The 21,361-nt window shown below is 40.2% G+C and overlaps 2 protein-coding genes across 4 annotated transcripts in view; both read right to left on the minus strand.

Moving 5' to 3' along the window:
• LOC115036512 (voltage-dependent calcium channel subunit alpha-2/delta-1-like) overlaps positions 1-7,776 on the minus strand; it is a 68,987-nt gene extending 61,211 nt beyond the window's left edge. For all 3 annotated transcript variants that reach the window (XM_029494702.1, XM_029494701.1, XM_029494700.1), the window contains exon 1: positions 7,039-7,776. In XM_029494702.1, coding sequence (XP_029350562.1) covers positions 7,039-7,118 — 80 coding nt within the window. In that variant the 5' untranslated portion in view covers positions 7,119-7,776. The remainder of the gene's footprint in view (positions 1-7,038) is intronic.
• An 8,827-nt stretch (positions 7,777-16,603) lies between these two features.
• The window catches only part of LOC115037198 (protein piccolo-like), a 50,714-nt gene continuing 45,956 nt past the window's right edge, over positions 16,604-21,361 (minus strand). The window contains 3 exon segments of the mRNA XM_029495698.1: positions 16,604-19,723; positions 19,837-19,982; positions 20,649-20,783. Of these exon segments, the coding sequence (XP_029351558.1) occupies positions 19,580-19,723; positions 19,837-19,982; positions 20,649-20,783 (425 nt within the window). The 3' untranslated portion in view covers positions 16,604-19,579.

Here is a 21,361-nt window from a genome sequence, read left to right on the forward strand (position 1 = left end):
CGGTGCTGATGGGAAATTATGCACAGAAGGAGCATGTGTGGCTTACAAGAAGCTGGATCCCGTGGTAAGGATTTAACAGGTGACTTTTGGCCGCAGACACAAATTGACTTCTAAAACTTGATTGAACTTCTAAGTTAAATTTAAAGTTGTTACAAAATACAACAACAAATAGGAATTTTAAGAAGTGGGAATGAACAGTTTTGTTGGTTTACTACTGTATTTACTGACCTAAATATTTCACCTTGAACGGCAGGATGATGCAAAGAGTACATATATTGGTGACTTTGGAAAGTTTTAACTAGAGTCAAAGTCCCGGCATTACTACAATTTTTTAAGTGAAGTGACTTCCTCTGGTTCTGGCTCTGTTTTTTATGTCATTATAAATAAAGGATTGACTCTGAGCAGAACAGGCCATATGAAGGAATCACTTCGGGCTTGGGTTTGATATTTTTGTGGCACTCAAGCATTTAAGATACTGTATGCATCATTCCTGTAATGTCTCAGGTTTGATTCTCTCTGTTACCAAGACCAATCTATTTCCCAACTTTGAATAAGAGTGTAAGCCATGGACAAAAAGGCATCGCAATCAAATATTCTTCATTTTTTCATTCCACAAAGTCACACCAGGGCATTTGGATATCCGAGCACCGCGCTGGTCTGTCCACTCCTACATGACATTACCACAGAGCACCAGGGGCCTCTTTCTTTCTACCCTTGCCCACATTGACCTCATGCTCTGAAATGGGGCTAGCTGGGGCTGACTCGCTGTCCCCCTAGCGCCTGCTGTGTCTTGTCCACACCCTCCATGTCAAACGGCATATACATCCTGACAGAATTAACAGCTCCCATTGTATCACCTCTTCCCACAGGTGTCCGGACACATTAACCCAGAGGAAACAGAATTGTTGTGACGCCTGCAAGTGTTTGTACTCGCTTAGAACAATCACACCTGCTGCCTAAGACTCCAGCATAATACTGGAAATTATATTATATTTACTGCAGGCACATACAATTTTTCTCCAATATTGAAAAACAATGACTTCCGCACAAAGACTGTCAAGGATAATGAGGTGAATATCTCATTTATTCCTGTTACTAAAAATACAATCTGTAATCGGACACTTCATGCAGTTGCATGTTAATATGAGGTCTAAAACTGATGTCATTAGAATGTGGTCTGATCCACCAGACCGCTCCTGAGGAAAGTGTTGCTTGTGTTGTGTTTGGATGTGAGGTAAACAGTCTGACACTTTGGCCACGTGCACAGATTTGACTGCAGGAGACTGGAACCCAATCTCTATTAAGAGAGCATTAAAATATCTCTAATATGAAAGAAAGCTTGTTAGGATACAATATCTTACCCCTCAGTCAATTAAAAATGTTAAAAGGAAAATGCAGAGTTGTTATTGTAGTTAAAAATTTCTCTGTTTTTCCCTCTTACTCATCCTCATCCCTCTAGCTGTCTTTCTCTGTGCTATGTGTCATTTTGAACTTTGCTCAAATGACTAACCCTCCACATCCCTGTCACCTTCACACTTTCTGAGCAAACTCTCTACCCATCCATCCACACATCAACACAACCCTTCTGCCTCACTGCACACACACACACAGAATCATAATCTTGGACAATGTGTATAAATAGACAGATTAGAAAGCACCCCCCCCCCAAACCAAAATGCCCAATTAACATCAACCTATACGCCTACACAGGCAGACCTCTGTTAGTGCTGAGCTGAGTACTGTCCAGTGTGGTCTGAACACTGACATTAAAAGCTCTAATGCAGCAATACAGCTCCATTAAGGGGCTTAAGAGAAGCCATCACGGGCCATCATGGATCCTCTTTTCTGTGCCTCCCTCCAAATATGACACATTAGATAGGTTTGTGGTGTCTCGCTGGAGATATTTTAAGCACTTAACGCATCTACAGTGTGATTTTGTTGGTTTACTAAATCCCTCACCACATTTCTGGATAACTATAGGAAACCTAAAACATCAAATTTGTCCAGGAGACACTTTCCACAAGTACTGTTTTTCTTTTTTGGGAAATGCCAAGAATATGGCGGAGGTGATTATAACTAGCAAACTAACTCTGTAAAAGATAATCTTAGATGCTTAGACCCACAGTTCGTTGAAATGAGATGCTTGAGTTGTTAAGTGAAAAACTGGGCCCGTTTATGTAAATTATAATTTATTGTTATCTTAAGCAGTTTATACAAACATAAAAAAAAACAAAAAACAAAAAACGTGATAACTGTTTAGATAAGCTATAAGGTTTGTTTCAAATTTTAATCTTACACAGCCTACCTTCTTTCGACAATTTCTACTCCCAAATCTATTCTACGTGTTCCTCTGTATGTTGTAATCCATTTTGCTTCGTTGTCTTTTCCACTGTTGTGTATTGTATTACTTTACTAACTACTGATCAGCATGGGAGGGCCCTGTCGGACATACAGTATGCCCTAAATGCTTATAAATAAATGAAACTCAAAATAAGGAACTCGAGCCTTGAAACTGCACTCCCCATGCTTTACAGTATGGTATACAGATGTGCTTCCTGTTCTGGACGGGGCTGTTATCCAAACAGCTGTTTGCTATTCCCAAGGTTGTCCAGGCAACGCTGTAATGGAAAATTCTTGGGAATTTCCATGTGGCCAAGGATTGTGGGGAAGCAGAACACCCGGTTTGATTCTTTAAAGCTATGTAAAGCTCATTTTCACACACGCTGTTTGTCGGAAGGAAGTTAAAATGGCAACGTTCACTAAAGCAACAAGCAGAGGCCACACACAAGCAAAGGGGTCCGCAAAATGTCAGTGGAGAGGCCGAGGAGGGAGATTTATGGGAAGCCCCCTGCAATTCTACAACCGTCTGTCTTGTATCCATACCTACATCTGAGTCGGGACACTCAAAAGCCCTTCCCCACAGACAAAGCCCATCTAAATTTAGCCAGAGGAAAAGATTGAGTAGGGGAGAAGGGAGGAGAGAGAATTTGTGAGAAAAATAGGGAAAGGTTTTGGAAATGAGATAAGAAACACTGAAAGAAAATGCTTTGAAAGCAAAGAGCAAACATTCCCGATTGTTTAAGATCATGCACTTTGGTAAAGTGTGTGTGTGTGTGTGTGTGTGTGTGTGTGTGTGTGTGCATAACAGATATAGCCCACCAGTTGCTTGACTCTAGGCAAGTGCATGCCTCCTGAAATATCTGCTAGAACCAACTCCCCCGTTGGTAAGAGCTGTAAATCTCAGCCGAAGAAATCCTACACAACCCTGAGCTGATCACTTCCATCTACTCATCTTCCTCATACCTCCCAGGATTATTACTGTCATACACCAAGATAAAAATTTAACAAAAATTGAAGTGGAGAAAACAAAAACTGTTTATCAACTGACTCAAAATTGCTTTCCATTCCTTGGTAATATTCAATGAGACCCTGTTGATCATTGTGTCTCCCCTAAAGCAAGACACAAGAATCCAAAGCTTTTTTCAAGAAAGCCTGGAGCATTTTTCATTGTTGAAAATATAAAACTGATTTAAAAACTACAAAACAAATATATAAATAAAATAACCAAAGAATATTGTGCTGTATGTGGAGACTGAAGCCAGCTAATTTTTCCGAGACACAGCCACATTTTCTTATTTAAAATCTTCTGAAAAACAGATTTGGACCTAAAACCACTAACAAGTTTTTTGTTTTTGGGTTTTTGGTTTTTTTTTTGCTGAAGGCCAACTTCTAAATCTTGACCCTACAATCTCACAAATACTGTTTGTGATCAGTATGTGCATAGTGTATATATTACATATTTGGTTATATTAGAATGAATGACTTGAACGTTCAGCAGTGAGTCCAGGCATTCAGGGGCCAGAGGAAGCCTTGTCATGAAATAAGATGCACATGGGCGGCTTCAAGTGGGAACTCAGCCATATCCTTAAGTCCACTGTCAGTTTAATTTCAACAGGATAAAAGTGTCAAGGCAGATCCAAAAACGTCTTATGAAACTGCTCCTGTCGATGAAATTAAACCAGAGTCAACAACATTCTCAAGGATGGATTGAAATCAGATGGCAGGCCGGCTACTCTGGTGGCAGATTTTTTTCTTGACATTTTAGGAAATTAGCTCATGTACTTTGCTCCTGAGAATTAAATTAGTGGATGTAAAACCACTCCCATGTCTGGTAGTCAATGTGTGAAGCTGGGCACAGATGCCAGTCATCTTATTTTCACACGCACCTGGATGCAGGAGAACACACCTGCTCTGCTTTGTATTATAAGCAGCTCTAGCCTGTATCTATTCCCACATCATTGAACAACAATAACATTGAACTTATGTTAAAGAGGTGTTTTATTTTGGAGTCAGTATTACTGCCCATTACCTTCCAATCCACAAATCCAACTAAACAACAGACAAGCCTTTTTACATAATGCAATACAGTCCAGCAGTACCACAAAATGAACAACGTTTAACCAAGAACTCTCTGAAACAGTTTCAACAACACAAAGTGAGGATTTAAACCTCATCTAATAAACTGACAAGCAAGTGTACATCTGTACAATCTCCCTGCTCAAAGCTTCCCATGCTGCTCTCTTTTCAGATGAACTGCCTCCTCACATCTTGGCCTCTGATCGCCAGAGATAAGGCCGTAAACACAAGAAGCATGGCTCTTTAGCTGGTTGAGCATGAAATCTAGTTAGCTTAAGAAAACGGCAGAAAGTGACAGTGGGGCGAAACTGAGAAGGAGGGTGACAGAAACTGTGGACAAAGAGGGAGGATGGGGACAAAATGCGTCTGACAGTGAGGAGGCTGATTAAGTTCTGGATGTTTGAATTCAAAACAATGCACTGGCGAACGGCTGCACAAAGATCGGAAGGTGTCTTGGGAATTTGGTTTTTAGGATGTTAACGGTAAACGGTACTGAAGCAGAATCCATCCAGCAGAGTTGATATGGGCATCTTTTTTTCTCTACATCTCTATCTTTCCTTTTTATCTCCCCTGATCTCTCAGTGTGTTAGCTGGCGCCAGGATCTCTGGGGCACAGTCTATGACATCAGACTTTGCAATTCAGATTCTATGATGTTAATCATCTGGCTTCAGGCAACTGGGGACAGAGGAGAGGGGAGAGAGAGAGAAAGAGAGACATGGGAGACGCATAAGGAGTCAGACGGAGAGAAGACGGACGGGGAATGAACAAGGCGGAAGGAAAGAGGGATGAGAGCGAGAGCGTGAGAAGGGATGTGGAGAGGGATGAGAGGAAGAGAGGGGACGTGAACATCTGAAGCAGACAGATGTTGGCATGTGATGTTAGACATGGAGCCCAGAGATACAGTCACACTTCAAGCCATGAGACAAGGAGGTGGGAGAAAAAGAAAGAAAGGCCAGAGGGCAAAGCCTGAGTACACAAACTCAATGTAAATGTCTGCTTCAAATCAGCCACTCTTTATTTTCTCTCCTCAAAGAAAACATGCTGGGTCTGTCTCTCCATCCTTGACCTTCTAGTTTCTCTGTTTCTGTCTGACTTCCACCTTGAGGACCCAGCCTGAAGCTTGTCGCTCAAGATAACCATCACCAACACGACTATGACTGGCTGTAGTTAAAGACAGAGACGCCGTGTGAGTGACAGCAACATTGATGTTTGGTGTGATAGCACTTTCAAATCAAGAAGCTGATGTGAAAATACAGCCCATGAGAGGGGCCATTCTGGCAACGTCTGTCTTTTCCAAATTCAAATGAAGAATCCCTTCCAGCCTTGTTTCAAGCTTTCTTATTGCCTTTCCCACTAGACTACCATTTCCACTCAATAAGTCAACTGCTTCAGAGGATGTGGACCTGCAACTCGTCAGGCGTGTGTGAATATCATGTGCACAACCCACAGATCAATCCACTTAGTGCCCATGAAATATAGGGAGTGGGCAGGCCACTCTGATAGTCTGACATCATTGTACTCTACCATTAGGCTGAGTGCCATCATGGCTCTGGAGGACTGTACTTGGGCTGCATTCAAAACCAAAATAAATAAATAAATAAATAAATAAATAGCTGTAGTCTTGGCTCAGTTAGAACCATCTGGAAAGTCTTAAACCTGTTGATTAAGTGTGAGCTGAACAGGCTCACACACCTACACATTTATTTAATTTGGGAACTGTATTCCTGTGACTGTGGTCGTATCATCTGTTACATCTATTAATGTTGCACTGCAAATATAGAGGCTGGGAGTCAAATTTAGACAGACTCAGAGCTCCTGCTATCTCTACTTCACACGAGTTCATATCCCAAGTTCCCATTCTGCAGGATTATAAGAAAGTCATCAGCTCAGGCTGTAAATGAAGCCAATACTACTTTTTGCAATGAAGAAGAGCAAAATCCAGAACTACAGGCCTGCATGTGGGGAAAAAAATAGTTAAAATCCACGGAGAAGGTGAAAGATTACAACAAATGAGCAGACTTCAGAGCAAACTGGCAGACAAGTACCCACTGAGAAACCATATGGTTAGCTCTGAGTTTGAGACTTATAAAACTCAGCCAGCAGGAAAACTTCAGTTTGACACCTCTCAAAAGAGGTTTGCCCAAATTGTTTAGCTACAATCACAACAGGGAATTTAGAGTAGAATAAATCAGATTCATCTACATAAATATTCGAAAATGTGGATCCCTCAGAACAACAACAACAATCTCTTGGAGTGTCAAGAGGGAAAGTTTGGGAACCTCCAGTCACATTCAGACCTCAGTCTACCTTCGTGGGATGAGCCACATGTCACACACTGCAAGCTGAGAAAGCTCAGCAGCTTTAAATACACAATATGACGAGGTAAACTTCGAGCAAAAGTAAAATGCAATCTTTATCACAGAGAAAACACACCGCTTCTTTTGGAAGCCTCAGATTCAACCAGCTGAAACTAATCAAGTTATCAAGTAATCAGCCCTCTTAGTGAACGTATATTTCAATTAGATTTAAATAATAATAAAATAAACCGACACAATGCTGGAACACAGCATGCTATCAGAGACTTTCAGGAGCCAACAGGCTGTTTTTGAAGCTGTACTCACATCTGAGCTGATGGGAATTGTCCGGTGGACACAGACGAAATGGTCGACAGGAGTAGAAGTAGGTAGATTGAGTAATCCATGGCTTTGTTTTTGTTTTGTTTTTTTAAATCTCCCCTTCGACAGGGATCCAGGCAGAGGCGAGAAGAACTGAGGAAAGGAGGAAAGAAAACAGCTCCACAGTTCCACCGCTCCGTGCGTATTTCTCAGCCGGACGCCTCACACCGCCATCGGTGCGCGTTTGGAAACAAATCTCATCTGGTTTGCTCCCCCTCCCACTGTTCGAGTTAAGGAGTGAGCTTAATTTGGGTCCAGCGTGTGTGTGTGCTGTTGGCTATCACAGCAGATCTGTGGCGTGTGTGTCAAAAAATAAATGGAGAAAAAGGGGTGGGCGCATTTAGATCCTCAGCTCGGCCGGCGAAGCGGTGCCACTCCGCACACTGCAAAAAATAAAAAGTTCCTGTCATTTAGCAGTCAGGTTCTTTCCTGTTTAGCACATGGGAAAGGAAAGTCAGTTAAACTGGGTGAAATCTGTTCACTGGTCCCAGTTTGGTTTTTAATTCGAACTATCTATGCACCATCTTCTCTCTGGCTCTGAAGCCGCATTCCGCTTTAATCCGACAGATTTAGACCTTTTCCTTCCAAAAGTGGAAAAATTGATCCTATGAAACACGTTGGGTCGAACTTCACTCCTAAAATATCCGGAAATAACAGATGACAGAGCAATTTGGAGCCATTTAAAGTGCGGATTGCTGTTTAGTTTTTTGTTGTTGTTGTCACAGAAGTGTTTCCGGGCGCCCTCTCAGCCCTCCACACGGCAGCGAGCGTCACGCAGCCGGACACTTGGCACTGACACCGCCCCTGCACCTCTCAACACCACGCTGCCACCTTCCTGTGTGCTTTCCACTCAGACAACGAGCAGCCCCCCCCCCCGTCAACCAGACATGACCTCCACCTGATGGTCACCTCAATGGTATGAAGTTCTGTTCTCTTTCTCTGCAGCCTACAGAACCATTCTCCTCTGTCTCTTGTTTTGTGCAACCATTCATTTCGCCTGCTGGGCATCTACTCCTCACACCAAACCTGCCGTCGCTGACATTTGCTGGGCTTTGCTCTGCCTCCTCCATAATGGAGCTACACCTCAAATCAGGTGGGACTTGCCAGTGCACATGAGGACAGGGTTTGTTTGTCTAGTCACATGCTGCTGGAAGCATTTTTCAAGGCCTTTGAAGAGACTGTTGTCCATGTCAGACTGTGAAGCATCGCAAAAAAACCAAACAAAAAAACCTGGCTTTTGTTCTAAACCTGTGTTTGATTTTTGCAACTGCCAAGTGCATCCTCTTTATGCAGAGATGTTATAATAATAATATTCTGCTTGCTCCGAGGGATGTGGCAACCTTAATATGAAGTGACATTTTCTTTCGCTGGGACAGTCAGCAAGGTAAATACCAGACAAATATACTGTACTTTCTAATGAGTTTCTCTCCAAAGCCCCTTGTCAGACATAAACTAATCCCTGAATAATTTCACCAGAACTTAATAACAAAAATTAATATGGAACCTAAAAGTTATTATTTCTGGTTTGATTGACTTGTTTGTCTGCCGTGAATCTTCCATGTCTCTATATACAGACAAACACAAACAAGGCAAAGTGCTGCTCACCCGCTGCCACAGATTCACTGTACAAATAACTGTCCGCGTTCCCCAAACTCAGGTTTCACTACAACCCATGCAAAAAGCTGCTCCTCTGGGACCTCTTGCCCGGCAGGACTCAGAGGTGGGGAGCGGGAGTGTATTTACAGAACAACAGTGAAGAGGCGGCTGAGGTTACAGTGCCAGGCAGAAAGAAAAGGGAGAGACGATTTTTGATGTGCAGATCTATGAGAAGATGCATATGGAAGAACGAATGAGGAAACCGTTCAGCTCATTTAAAATTACTATGAATCCTGATGAATCTTATCTGGGAGACAAAAAAAAAAAAAAAAAGCACCAGCTTAAAAAAAAAACAAAAACGTAACACCAATCCGTCATGCTACTTCTGTTTTTGAATCAGGCTGGCAAATGCAACACTTCAATAGGATTATATGGGATTCTTCACAGGGATTAGTTCTGTTTGACAAAAGCTTCTTCAAAATGACAAATGCAGTTTAACTAAATACATCCATTTCCAATTAATGATCAGATTGGCACAGTGTTGTTTTACCTATTAACTGCCCTTGAAGGGGCTTTTTATTGAAGTTCCCTCTGTTGCCAACAGTGGTTTCGTTCCATCAGTGGGTGGTAGTGTTGTCTTGATGTGAGATTCGGCCTTGTAGTCTTGTATAATAAAAGAGGTAATGTCTAATTGTTACGTCCTCTGGGCAGATCGATGTAAGAAAGTGGAAGTAGACAGTGGATGGTTAAAAATGGTCTAACTTGGACATTGGTGCTGTAAAAATATTTCCTATTTGACATTTTGAACTCAACCTTCAGTAAAGGTTGTGTGTTTCTCAGTTATGCAGTTCACTGCACTTTTACTGCAACCTGTTGACCACAAAGGTGAAGCTTGCTTCAGGTCAGGATTTCAGAAAAGAGCAGCAAAAGAGATAAAATCCAGAGTGTGAGTGGGTGGTGGGGGGGTTGATTTAAAGGTTGTGTTTCCAAGTGTTTTAGGAATGTTTGTGTGTGTTTGTGCGTCTGTGAGGCAGCAGGTGTGGCCTCTATCCCCAGCTCCTGACCCCGCCCACCTGTACAGGGAATTGCCCAGCTGCTGTCGCATAGCAACCTCTTCGACGTCTCCACGCCAACTCCTCGCCACCCCGCCACAAGGCTGTTGTTTTCCCAACTACTGAGTGCACACGTTGAGTGTGGTCTTATGCTGGGATCAGCACAGGGGGGCAAAACAGGAGAGAGGAGGATTCAGTTTAAAACAGGATTACAGATGGGAAAACAATAATCAGTTCCTGAGGGGGCATTTTTCAATCTTAAACAGGTGCTCTTGACTTTTCATTTTTAATACCAAGGACAATGATAGTCTTTAGTATCAATTATACATGAAAAAAAGAAAGATTTACAGCAATAATATGGTTCAAATTACATGTTTTTAATAAATAAAGCAGTGCATTAAAACACATTTAGAGGTCAAAAGCCTGTAAATTTAAAACAACTGAAATGTACTCATTGTCATTTTTATCAAATCCGCACAGTATTTTGTTTCAGCCAACTCCTGAACAGCTTGTACTCATGATGTTTGGGGTTTGTTTTTGTTTTTATTTTATTTTTTTATATAAATGCTGACAATGATGAAAAAAATGCAGGTTGTAAGCATTCAGCTGTCCAAACCACATGAAATGATACAATATGGTGAAGCATCTGTCAAATCTGTCTCCTGTCTGAAAAGTTCACATGTCCCTGTCACAGGCACTCATATTTTTCTGTTTATTGCAAGACAAACAAACTGAGCTTTGTACTGCTGAGGCTTCACTAAAATTCAAAAACTGCATTCATGCAAAAATGTACTATAATCATTTATTAATTCTTGTCTGCTGGTGTGTTGCCCTGGCAACAAATGATTCCCAAGTTTAAATTTTAATCCCCATCTCCCGAACACAGCGTCCTGGCAAAGATGGCGAGTGTTTTATCTTCACATAAGCTGACACAGATCCATCCTTCACTGTCAGATCCAACTTCTTAAGAGAAAAGAGAAGGGCGATGTTGGAAGATAGACGAAACAAGCTTACAGAAGGTTTTCATTTTATTCTTATAAATATGCTTTCATTAGAATTTCTCATTTCTCACCATGATCTCTGATACACTGAGCATGAAGCTTGCAGCAATAGTTAGAAGTAAGTTTTGTATTAACAAAGGAAACGGGATAGCAGCTAGTTTTGCCCCCACGTCTGTAGTTGAGCTAATTTACCTTGACATAAAAAGTGGAGACAGCAAACTAGACTGACCAGTGGCAAAAAAAAAAAAAAGTTCAACCCGAATGCTCTCTAACATATTATCTTAGACAGTAAAACATGAATCCATTTAAGCCACTCTTCACGATCTACATTAACCATCTGCCAGCATGGCTGACATCATGTTCATAACAGTTATGAGAGTAGTATGAACTTTTGGATGATTCTCAGCAAGAAGTGGATAAACAAAGTTCTCCTCCTTTTAGACCGAAGTAAATGACACCTTTCTGGATTTTCAAATGCTTTAGCAAATTCATAGTAGTGAGGTAGTGAGGTTGAATAACCTCTTTTTGTGTTTTGACAGGTTGTCATCAATAATGACACAGTTTTTGTAGGTCACCTCACATCGACACACACACACGCACACAAAAAACCACAACATCTGTTTTTTTGCACTGCAGTCCCCTCCTCTGTGGTGGTAGCTATGGCTGTGCCTCGTTGACTCATTGAAAGAGGAGTGATGGCGAGTGTGTGTGATATGATGTCTCACTCGGGACAGGGGCCGCCTCAGTTCCCTCTGTGCACTGACTGATCACATTACTATTAGTCAAAGCCATTCTGTCAGGAGGAGAAGCTATGACCCAGCAAAGGAGGGCCTCAGGGTGAAACAGGCATCCAGTGACAGGAAGTCAGCTTCAGGGGGGGATTTGAGGTGATAGGACATGAAGGGTCCTCGCTGTCCTGTTCAATTTTTATTTTATTTTTTCTTTTTACTCACAAATTCTTGTTTCCTTCCAAAGAAATTGTGTTTTTTCTTCTGTATTTGTCAATGTTGTCTCTTGATAAATCCTCCATTCCTAAAAGGAGTGACTAGTGACAAGACTCTTGGTCTCACCAGATGTGAAGTTGGAAACTGCCCCGTCTAACAGGTGGCTCTGATCAATCTTTCTGCCTCAGTTGTAACCGCACACTAACCAAACTTATTGATCCATAACTTCTTCATTTCCCATTTTCTTCATTTATCTTCCATATTGTTGGGCTGCATCACATGTCAAGACACTGACATTAGCCACTGGTTACTGACAGTGTCTGTTATCAGTGTGTCAACTCGACAGCTGGAGTTTTCCAGATAATCCAGATAGACTTCATAAATCTCTGCTGGAGAGCTTCTACCATGACAACGCTAACATGCTAATTTATCATTAGCATGTTAGCTGGTACAATGCTCTTCATTAGTTCAGTGTGTTAGTGTGTTGCATTTCTAAATCCTGCACAAATTACAAATTACTTTAGTTTTGCACAACTTTCAGACTCATGGACCAAAGTATTAAATTAATCAAAATCTGAAAACATAGTTAAGGCATCAGCAGCGTTTTTACAGTTCATCCAGAACTGGACATCGTATAACTTCTGTATGAGACTTCATAGTATCCTGTGGTTGTTGGAATATTTCCTTGAAAACCACAAATGTCAAACATATGTTGTGTGTTTGAGGGTCAGCTGGATTCATCCTCACAGCCATGCTGCTGGGTGATTCAAGACCTCGCTCACACTACATGCTATTACTTTTCACTGAATCTGCTTAACAACTTCCAATCCTTCTGCAACAAAAATCAAAGGCTCAATTAAAACTATTTACAACTAACTCCTTAACTGAACATTTTTGCAACCTCTTTACACCTCAAGCCATGTTTGATTGATGTGTGACCCCTGTCTGACCTTTAAAGAGACAATGCGATCAATGATTTTACCTCAGTGTGGCCTCACCGGATTTTACAATCCTATTCATTTTGATCAGCTTCACTGCCCAGTGAATCACAGATGCATGGGCGACATGGTGCATCTCCAGGTCCTGCATGATGCAGGCTGCATCTTTGAAGGCAAAAGAAGAGAACAAACATCTTTAGAAGTGAAGGATCTGAGAGATCCATCAGAAAGAGGGAGCGAGAGAACAGAGGGAGAGATCCTGAGAAGTGGGATGGAGCGAATGAATATGAAAGACAAGAGGCAACATAAAACAAGGGGGTGGGACTGGAAGGGTATAATGTAGACAGCGGAGCAGGATTTGGCAGGAAAAGCCTTTGATCAAACTGCGAACATTTTCAGCAAAGAAGCCATTTACCTCAAAGTCTGACAGCCATTTTTTGGAAAGAAATAAGAGTTGTGCAGATAAATGCAGTAAATCAGGTATTTCATATGACATTATATGCACTATTGGGAAAAGAATGAATGTAATTGATTAGTTAAAATTACCAACCAATATTTACTGTACTCAAGAGATACAAAGCATTTTCTCATCAAATAGACAGAGCCACGCCAACCTCCTTTTTTTTAAGGTTGATCACTGTTCTTGGAAATGAAGCGACTGCATTTTAGCTTACCTGAACAAAGAGACTGGACTGGAAACTGAGGAGGACAAAAGTGAAAAAAACAACTACAGCACATTAGTGTCAATCCCACACTCACTGACAAAAGAAATGATCATTATTAAATTGATAATAATAAAAAAAAATCAACAGAATCATTCAATTCTCAAACATAGAATTCAGAATATGCTGAGTAAAATTGCAAAACCACCATCATGGGGTCTGGTTAGTCACATTTCATTGCTGCCTCCGTGTTGCCTTTAGTTATACATGATATAAAAATTATCTGAGAGGAGCTATCTCCATATTTAGATTATACGTACTGCTATAACTGAGATTTTATACTGACTAAATATCTCATCCCAAGAAAATATCCTTTGGGTGTTTGATAAACTTCTTTTGTGGTTTGAGGTGCTGAAGTGTTTAAAATCTGTATCTTATGTTCAGCATATGTTTGTTACAGACTCAGCAGACGGAAGCAGGTGGTTTCTAGCTGCAGCTGCAGCGTCACCGGCCAGCAGGTGCTGACACACATAATCCATCGACAGTCTGTAAACACATTGACACACACACACTTGTATCTCTGTCTTTGTGAGGACACTCCTTGACACTGTTTAATAATTTCCATGACATCATTTTCCCAACCCCTTACCTCATACTAAAACCACATTTTAGAGACGTTAGACCTTTGTTGTTGTAAGCTCGAGCCAAAATGTCTTCACTTTGCTAAAAGAAAGTCTTCATTCTGTAGGTTGTATTCCTAAAACTAATCCTTACAAATGCAGAAGTACAACTACACAAACACACGCTGTAAACATGTGAAAACACTCATTTGTATCATTTTCCTTATCTTCCACTCTCACATCACATATTTGACAGAGGGGAACAATATGTCAGGTCGAGGGCCCAAAGAAAACCTCCACAGATACATCACTGGGTGATGCAACGTGAATTTTAACTCCTCCTGCTGGCAGGATTATATAATTGCTGGCATTGAAACAGAAAACCCCCCATATTTTTATAGCATGTTCACTGAACATTGGCCCCATGAGATCATGTGGTGAAGGACAGCATGATTATGTGTGTGTGATAAGAAAATTGCCGCTGGGCATGTTTGACATTTAAGAGTGAGCTATGGGAGCTATATTTAACCATGTTCATGTTTAAATCTGAGTTTCCATTAAACATAAAAATTTTTAAAGAACAAGTACAAAATGGAAGATTTTTTGAACTTAAGTCAATTCAGGATATATCTATGTCTGTACCTTTCAAATTCTCAGGTGTGTAGGACAAGGTAATGGGAGTAGAATGACCAAATTGATAAACACAAAAATCAAAATGAACAATGTGTATTATCCTCAGTCTCACCGTCTGTCAATGACATATTTATACCATGCAATGGGAAGCGTTTTGGGAGGACAAAAAGCAAGAAAGAAAACAAATGAATGAACAAAAAATTAAAGGTAAGAAAACTAGATCTCCAAAATGTCTTCATCTAAAACTGTATTTTTTGTTTACATCCATACGGGTCATTCATTTGGAGTATTTTCATCATTCATTCATAGACACAAAACAACTAAAAATATTTCACACTCAGGGAATCAACAACACCTGTATGATCTTTTAAACTCACAGGCTACAACTCAATTACTTTCAGTGTTATTCAGTGTCATTCTATTATAATTAAATCAACCCTGGCTCTTTTTAAGCATCTGAGTGTAGATTGTAATTTGACCAAGGTTTGATCACAAAGAACTCATCTCTGATCACACAATAAGTAAACACGCTCCAGCTTCTCTGTTTCTATTGTGTGCATGATTCTCATAAAAACACATTGACCCCTTAGACAGAAGACAAGCACACAGCTGCTCACTACAAACATCTTGGCTTTCCTCTGAACTTATATCCCCTCTGACTAATTCACCTCTGTTAGAACTGACTGAAAAAGTGTAAAGAAGTCCTAACCAAAGCAAGATGGTTTTTTTTTTCCTTAAAAAAAAAAAAAAAAACAGGTAGTTTGGATTTTACAATAAATTTATAGCTCTTTCAATTGGTCTAATTCTCTGGAAACATACTATATTTAAGTTAATGTTTTCACCAATGACAACTGGCTTCTAAAGTGCCTCTGAAATGTCCTTTTTAATGTTTCATTGTTCATAAATCAGCGACTCCAAACAGAGGACCAATGACATTCAGATTTGTGAGGCCTCTTAGAAAGTACACACAATGAAGTGCATATGTATTCTCGCTGATTCTTTTTATGACTTGCCAAAGCCACAAAGAGGACATCTTTAATTTTTACCGGCTGACAGTGGAAAGAATAGTGACACTCGAGTGAAAACCTCGAACGAGGGCAGATAGAAACACACTTAAGAAGAAATTTATTATAGCTGAAGATGGAAATGGGGCAGCTGCAGGAAACACCAGTGGTGCATGTCCAAGTGCAGAGCATGCTTTAGGGATATTGTATTGTATGTAAACAAACTGAAGGCCCCTTTAAGCAGAGAGGTTGGTGGGAAGTCTGTCAAACATTTCGCAAAGCCTTTTTCACCAAACACACTTTTCACTGAGTGAAAAGTTGTTATCACTTAATAAGGAATGTGACAGACAGAAGAAAGTCTTAAACACTCATGAGTTAGATTAAAATTTTCAACGCTGCTGAGAAAAGAAGTGGTGGTTTGTCCTGTTCACCATTTCTGATGCATCGACAACACAACAGGTGTGACAGCCCTCTCAAACACAACACACTCACTCAAAGGGCTATAAAGGAATCGAAATACTCGTCCATACAAAATTTCGAAAATGGATCAAAATGAAATGGCTCCGCCTTGTGGGTGTAAAGCGGTACCTCAGGTCACTGATATTTCTAAAATCCAATCAAGAAATTCAGAGATGAAAACACAGCATAAACCAGAGATTGATAAAGCTCATGCTTGAAGTTAATTTTTTATGTCATGCTGACCAACCACTCTCACTCTCTCTCTGAGGTCTACTTCTGACGATGTGGTTCACGGAAAGCACACAGCTGGATCCTGCAGCTGCAGTCCTTTTTGTGCAAGTAAAGAAAGTTAAAAGAGCTCTGAAACCAAACAAAAAAACCTGTCTGACAGTTTCTCCCTTCTCAACCTTCCGGGCTTTCCTCCTGTTCGTAAAGATTTCCAACCATCCACAGCCTTACAAACTGTTATTATCCAAAATACATCAATAATAATCCAATATTCAGAAAAGGCCAATGGCAATACACGACGACTCGTCATTTGTACTGATATTTAATATTTAGACATGGGGCAACAGCCATTTTTACAGCACAATTTGCATATTTTATCAATACCTCCTGTATACAATCACAAAACCATTACAGTAGTTTTTTTTCTGTTTACTTACAAGTGAAAAACCAGACAGGTTTTACAAGCATAATCTTTGTACAGTCAGCATACATCATCGATAATTTTAATACGTTTTCTCCATAAATTCCCCTCTATAACATTTTGTTCTATATCTTTCTCTACCTCATTCATTTTTTTCTTTTATAATATCTGGACACAAAAATAGTATGAACCACCAACGAAACATGCAACATCCAGTGTGAGCACATTTAAATTCTCCTGCAACTACTTGAGTTGTTAAGATAGACGTCTGTGTAGTTAGACTCTGGTAAACCTTTAGTGTTTGGTGTAGATTGTTGGTTAATCTGGGTCCCTAGAGACAGACAAAGTCATTTCTCAGTCTATCCACTGTACATTGAGCAAAAGAAAAACAACCTCCTGTTACTTGTATGATCACACATCTTTTTTTTTTTGTCTGCTAAAAGATCTATTGCTTCCCAAACCCCAGTATAAAAAGCTATGTATTTACAAGGTTGGAAATAGAGAGATGGCATCTGTGTGTGTGTGTGTGTGTGTGGAGTGTGTGTGTGACTCTTTCTTTGTTACGAGAGATTTTAAAGTCAATATTCTTAGACAGACAACACTTAAAATAAGGGTTATGCATTGGAGCCAGTGACATGCATGAACATGGTGAGAAGATGCCAAAATGTAACTTAAAAAATATATAAATGAGAAAGACAAAGTAGCACACACTGACCTCAAAACTACTATTGTTTCAGGTATGACGTCCACTGATCACGATGTTCATTTCTCATACACGTACTGGAAAATGAAACTACTCCAAGGGTGAGTGCATAAAAAGATGGGAATCATTTGAACCGGAATGTTTTTTTTCCCCAATTCAGGATGTCTGAAGGGCAAAAAAGTTGATTCTCTGAGTTTCAGTCCCTCTAAAGATTGTAAACAAGCACCACATTGTGTATAAAAACAAAATTTCTCAACTTTTCTTTTATGTACACCTGATATGTACTGTAAACAAATATAATACAACATATGAAATTGTCTCACAGGCAATAAATAAAAATTCGTATAACAATATAAAATAATACATTAAATAATAAAAAAAATCATATTAAAGCAGTAACCATATTGAGGAGGACATAAAAACACAGGAGTGCAAAATAAAAATCCATATAAATGCTTCCTCTCCCTTAAAGCGTCACACTTCCAGCAAGTCAAGATGCAGTTACCACCTTTATACAGTAGACATTGCATAGAAATCACTCTAATAAGTTTAGTTTCGCTGCTTGGTATGTTTGAAAATATTGAATGAACCAGTTGACCTGCTTCTTGACCACTACGCAAGCACACATGATGACTATTGTCAAGACAAAACAAGCGTTACAAGCATCCAAAGACACAGGGTTTGAGGTGGACTCGTGAAGACAACACAGATTTGGCTGAAAAATAACTATGACAAAACATCAACAAGGTACCATAATAGCTTAGTCCTATCTTCGAATGGTAATGTGGTTTTTCATAGAACGTTTGCGGCACATTTTTCTTTTGTACGCAACAAAACCTCTGGATGTTGTCATTCACTTTTCTTTACCTCTCTAATTCCTCACCTTGATAACCTAAATAAATAAATAAATAAATAAAATCTCTGATTAACCATTTTTGTCATGTTGATGGCATCTGTTTTACATTCTAAGGAGGAAAAGTGCAAAATACCACAAAAGCGTGTGTTTTGGAGTCGACTGCCCTTACGAATGAAAGCAAGACTGTTATAAGACTCGTAATGTGCTTGGATCTCACGACGAAAAACAAGAGGTGCTTGAATCTCACATTCTAAGGGGTGTCGTGGATAAATAAAACTCTATGTCACAATCATCAAGACTCGATTGTCTGTGATAAAGATATCTATATATCTATCTATATATGGTATAATTCATTTCCAGCTATGACACATCACTATATACAAAGAGAACCTTGGAGGTGATTTTTTTTTTATGTTTTTGTGCAGAACATGGGGCACTGCATACCAAATACAGTAGATACACTCATGCGCACAATATATAGTGTCCAATTTGTTATATATTCATATTATTTATTAAACAATAATATGATAGAAGTTAGTTTAAGGTGAAAAAAGATGGGGTTAATAAATTCAAAACATGCTTGTTGGGATCTTTTTCTGGAATGATAGGTAGTATGTTTTAAAATATACTATGCTTCCTTCTCAGGATAGATTTTTAAGTACTTAAATAATTGCGGAGAAGACAAATGATTAAACTCTATGCTAAATATCATAATACAAAAATAAATAAGAGGTCTCCATAGGGGGAGTCTTCAATATTTCATTCTCAAAATGCTCTGTAAATCAATAAAACCCTGCAAGTCATAATAAAGCAATGAGGAAAACCTTTCATGGATAAAACAGCTAAATAAATAAAATTTGAATCTACAAGTGTGTCCATTCCCTGTATCTATTAGAATTAAAATTTCTCTTCTGTGTGAATGACTGTGTGCAAAGTTGTCCTAAATGTGTACATCTGTATATGTGTGTGTGTGTTGGTGAATTAAAGTGTGTAATACCTGGTTGATTCCGCTTGACCTCCGAACTCAGCACTTGTGTTCTCCTCAGCCCTGGCCACTCTATTGTACACTGTTTGTCCTGTAAACATGTGTTTGTTTCCTGCAAACACATTAATTCTTCCTTCTATCACCCCACATGACAGAAACTCGCCAGAACTCCTCACCTTCCAAAACTCCAGCTATCTGGGCCCTGAAATGAAGATCGAAGTAGGAGTTACCTTCGCTTCATCCCATACCCAAACCCCAAATTCCCCCACCCAACCAGAGTGGACCAGCGTTTCAGATGTTAAACCTAAGTGTCCCAAAATGTCAGACACCTCCTTGTGCCCTCGCAGGTTTAGTCTTCTGTGGATTTCTTCTTCCTCTTCTTCTTCTATGAGTGGATCTGAGCGGTGCTAGCCAGCAGCTTATGCCAGCTCACCACTCGCTTGCGAAGGTCCACTTTGTCCAGCCAAACATAGGCCTCCCCGATCAGGGTCTTCTTCACAAACTTTCCCCCATTAGAAACCAGGAACAGCTGTAGAAACCCAGAAGACAACATATCTCACGGCTGATCACTTTATAGATATCTGGAAGGTCACGTAATTTGTCATGAAGTTAGGAAGAGAGAGGAACTTAGGGCATGATTACCTGCAGAGAGTGTCCCGTCGGGTTCATACAGAAACGGAAGGTTTCATTGAAAGAGGGTTCACGATCATGACGACACACTCTGGTCTTTTTCTTGATGATCCTTTTCTGAGTAGCAATATTCACCACGTAGAGTTTGACATAAAGATCTGTAGGTACACGCACACATCTTTGTAAAAGTGACAACATCCAAAGCCCTTTATTTATTTATTTATTTTTTTAAATCATATACGTCATCTGTATAACCGTCCTATGTCAAGTTTTCACATTCAGATTTTTCTGCAGCTAGCCACTAGAGGGCAACAAGAGAGTTCTCACACTCAAGAACAGAATTTGAAGAACCGGTCACAGAAACAGGTACAGATTTAAAATGTTTGTGTTACGAGGCAGCAAGGAAGATTCTGTGCTGCGGAACAGCCCAGCACTGTTCAAGAAAGTAAAGCTTTGTGTCCCATCCCATCTGGAAGCAAAATGCAAATCGAACAAGTGGCAAGCAGCTTGGGAATTAGGATGTAAATATTATGAGGAGGCAGTGAGGTGGGTGGCAATCTGTGAAGGAGAAGCCTGATATCACTGCGTGTACATCACAGACAGGTTTCCAGTCTTCAGTCCAGTCCAACATGTAATCTGCCTCAATAGCAGATACCACTGGTGGACATTGTGATTCAAAGTTCTGCTGGTTTTTGATCCTACGAGACATTTACATTTATCAGATTAGGTTTTCTCTTTGTTCGCTAAACAATCCTGAATTTAATAAGGTGTACAGAGAATTCAACGTGTGTTGCCATGTGTGATGTTCAATTATTGTGCGTTACCAGGCAGGTGGTCTGGAGTTTTGAACTTGTAGGTGATGTTGCGACACTGAAGAATCTCAAGGACCAGGTGCTCACCCTCCGTCTTCATCTCCTTCCTTAGAGCAATCTTTATCTCCCCCATTACCTGGGATTTACCTAATCACACACACACACACACACACACACACACACACACACAAAGTCAGATTCAAATATACTGGAAAGAATCAACATAATCACTCCCCCAATCAGTGCTTTGGTTATTTATTAGTGGCTGACAGCTGCAAAAATGCAGCTCTCATGCTACTGATGTGCTGGCAGTATCCCTGACCTCAGTCAGATGAGGGATCTCGCATGCCTGCCCTCTACTGGACAAAGATTGCACTCACATGACGACCAATTTCAAAGAAGCAATCACATTTATTTGTGTAATGAGGATGCAGGAAAGTTAAGAGGACCTGCGGCTGTGTTGTTTCCGTAGCAACTGAATGGAAATGACTGCTGAGTCAACAAGACCGAGCAAAACTGTAAGGGCAGTTAAGTGTGAGAGTGTGTGTGTGTGTGTGTGTGTGTGTGTGTGTTTGCAGGGCAGGCAACAGAGACACATTAAGTTTAGAGCAGATGAAGCCAAAGACATAAACAAATGGTGCAATTAACTGTTGTGCGCTCATTTGCGTTTCCAAGCTGCAGTTTTTGTTGTGAAGGTGAGGGTTAGTGGGTGACCTTCAGGCTTT

This window comes from Echeneis naucrates, chromosome 23 (genome assembly GCF_900963305.1).
Source record: "Echeneis naucrates chromosome 23, fEcheNa1.1, whole genome shotgun sequence".
Taxonomy (NCBI): domain Eukaryota; kingdom Metazoa; phylum Chordata; class Actinopteri; order Carangiformes; family Echeneidae; genus Echeneis; species Echeneis naucrates.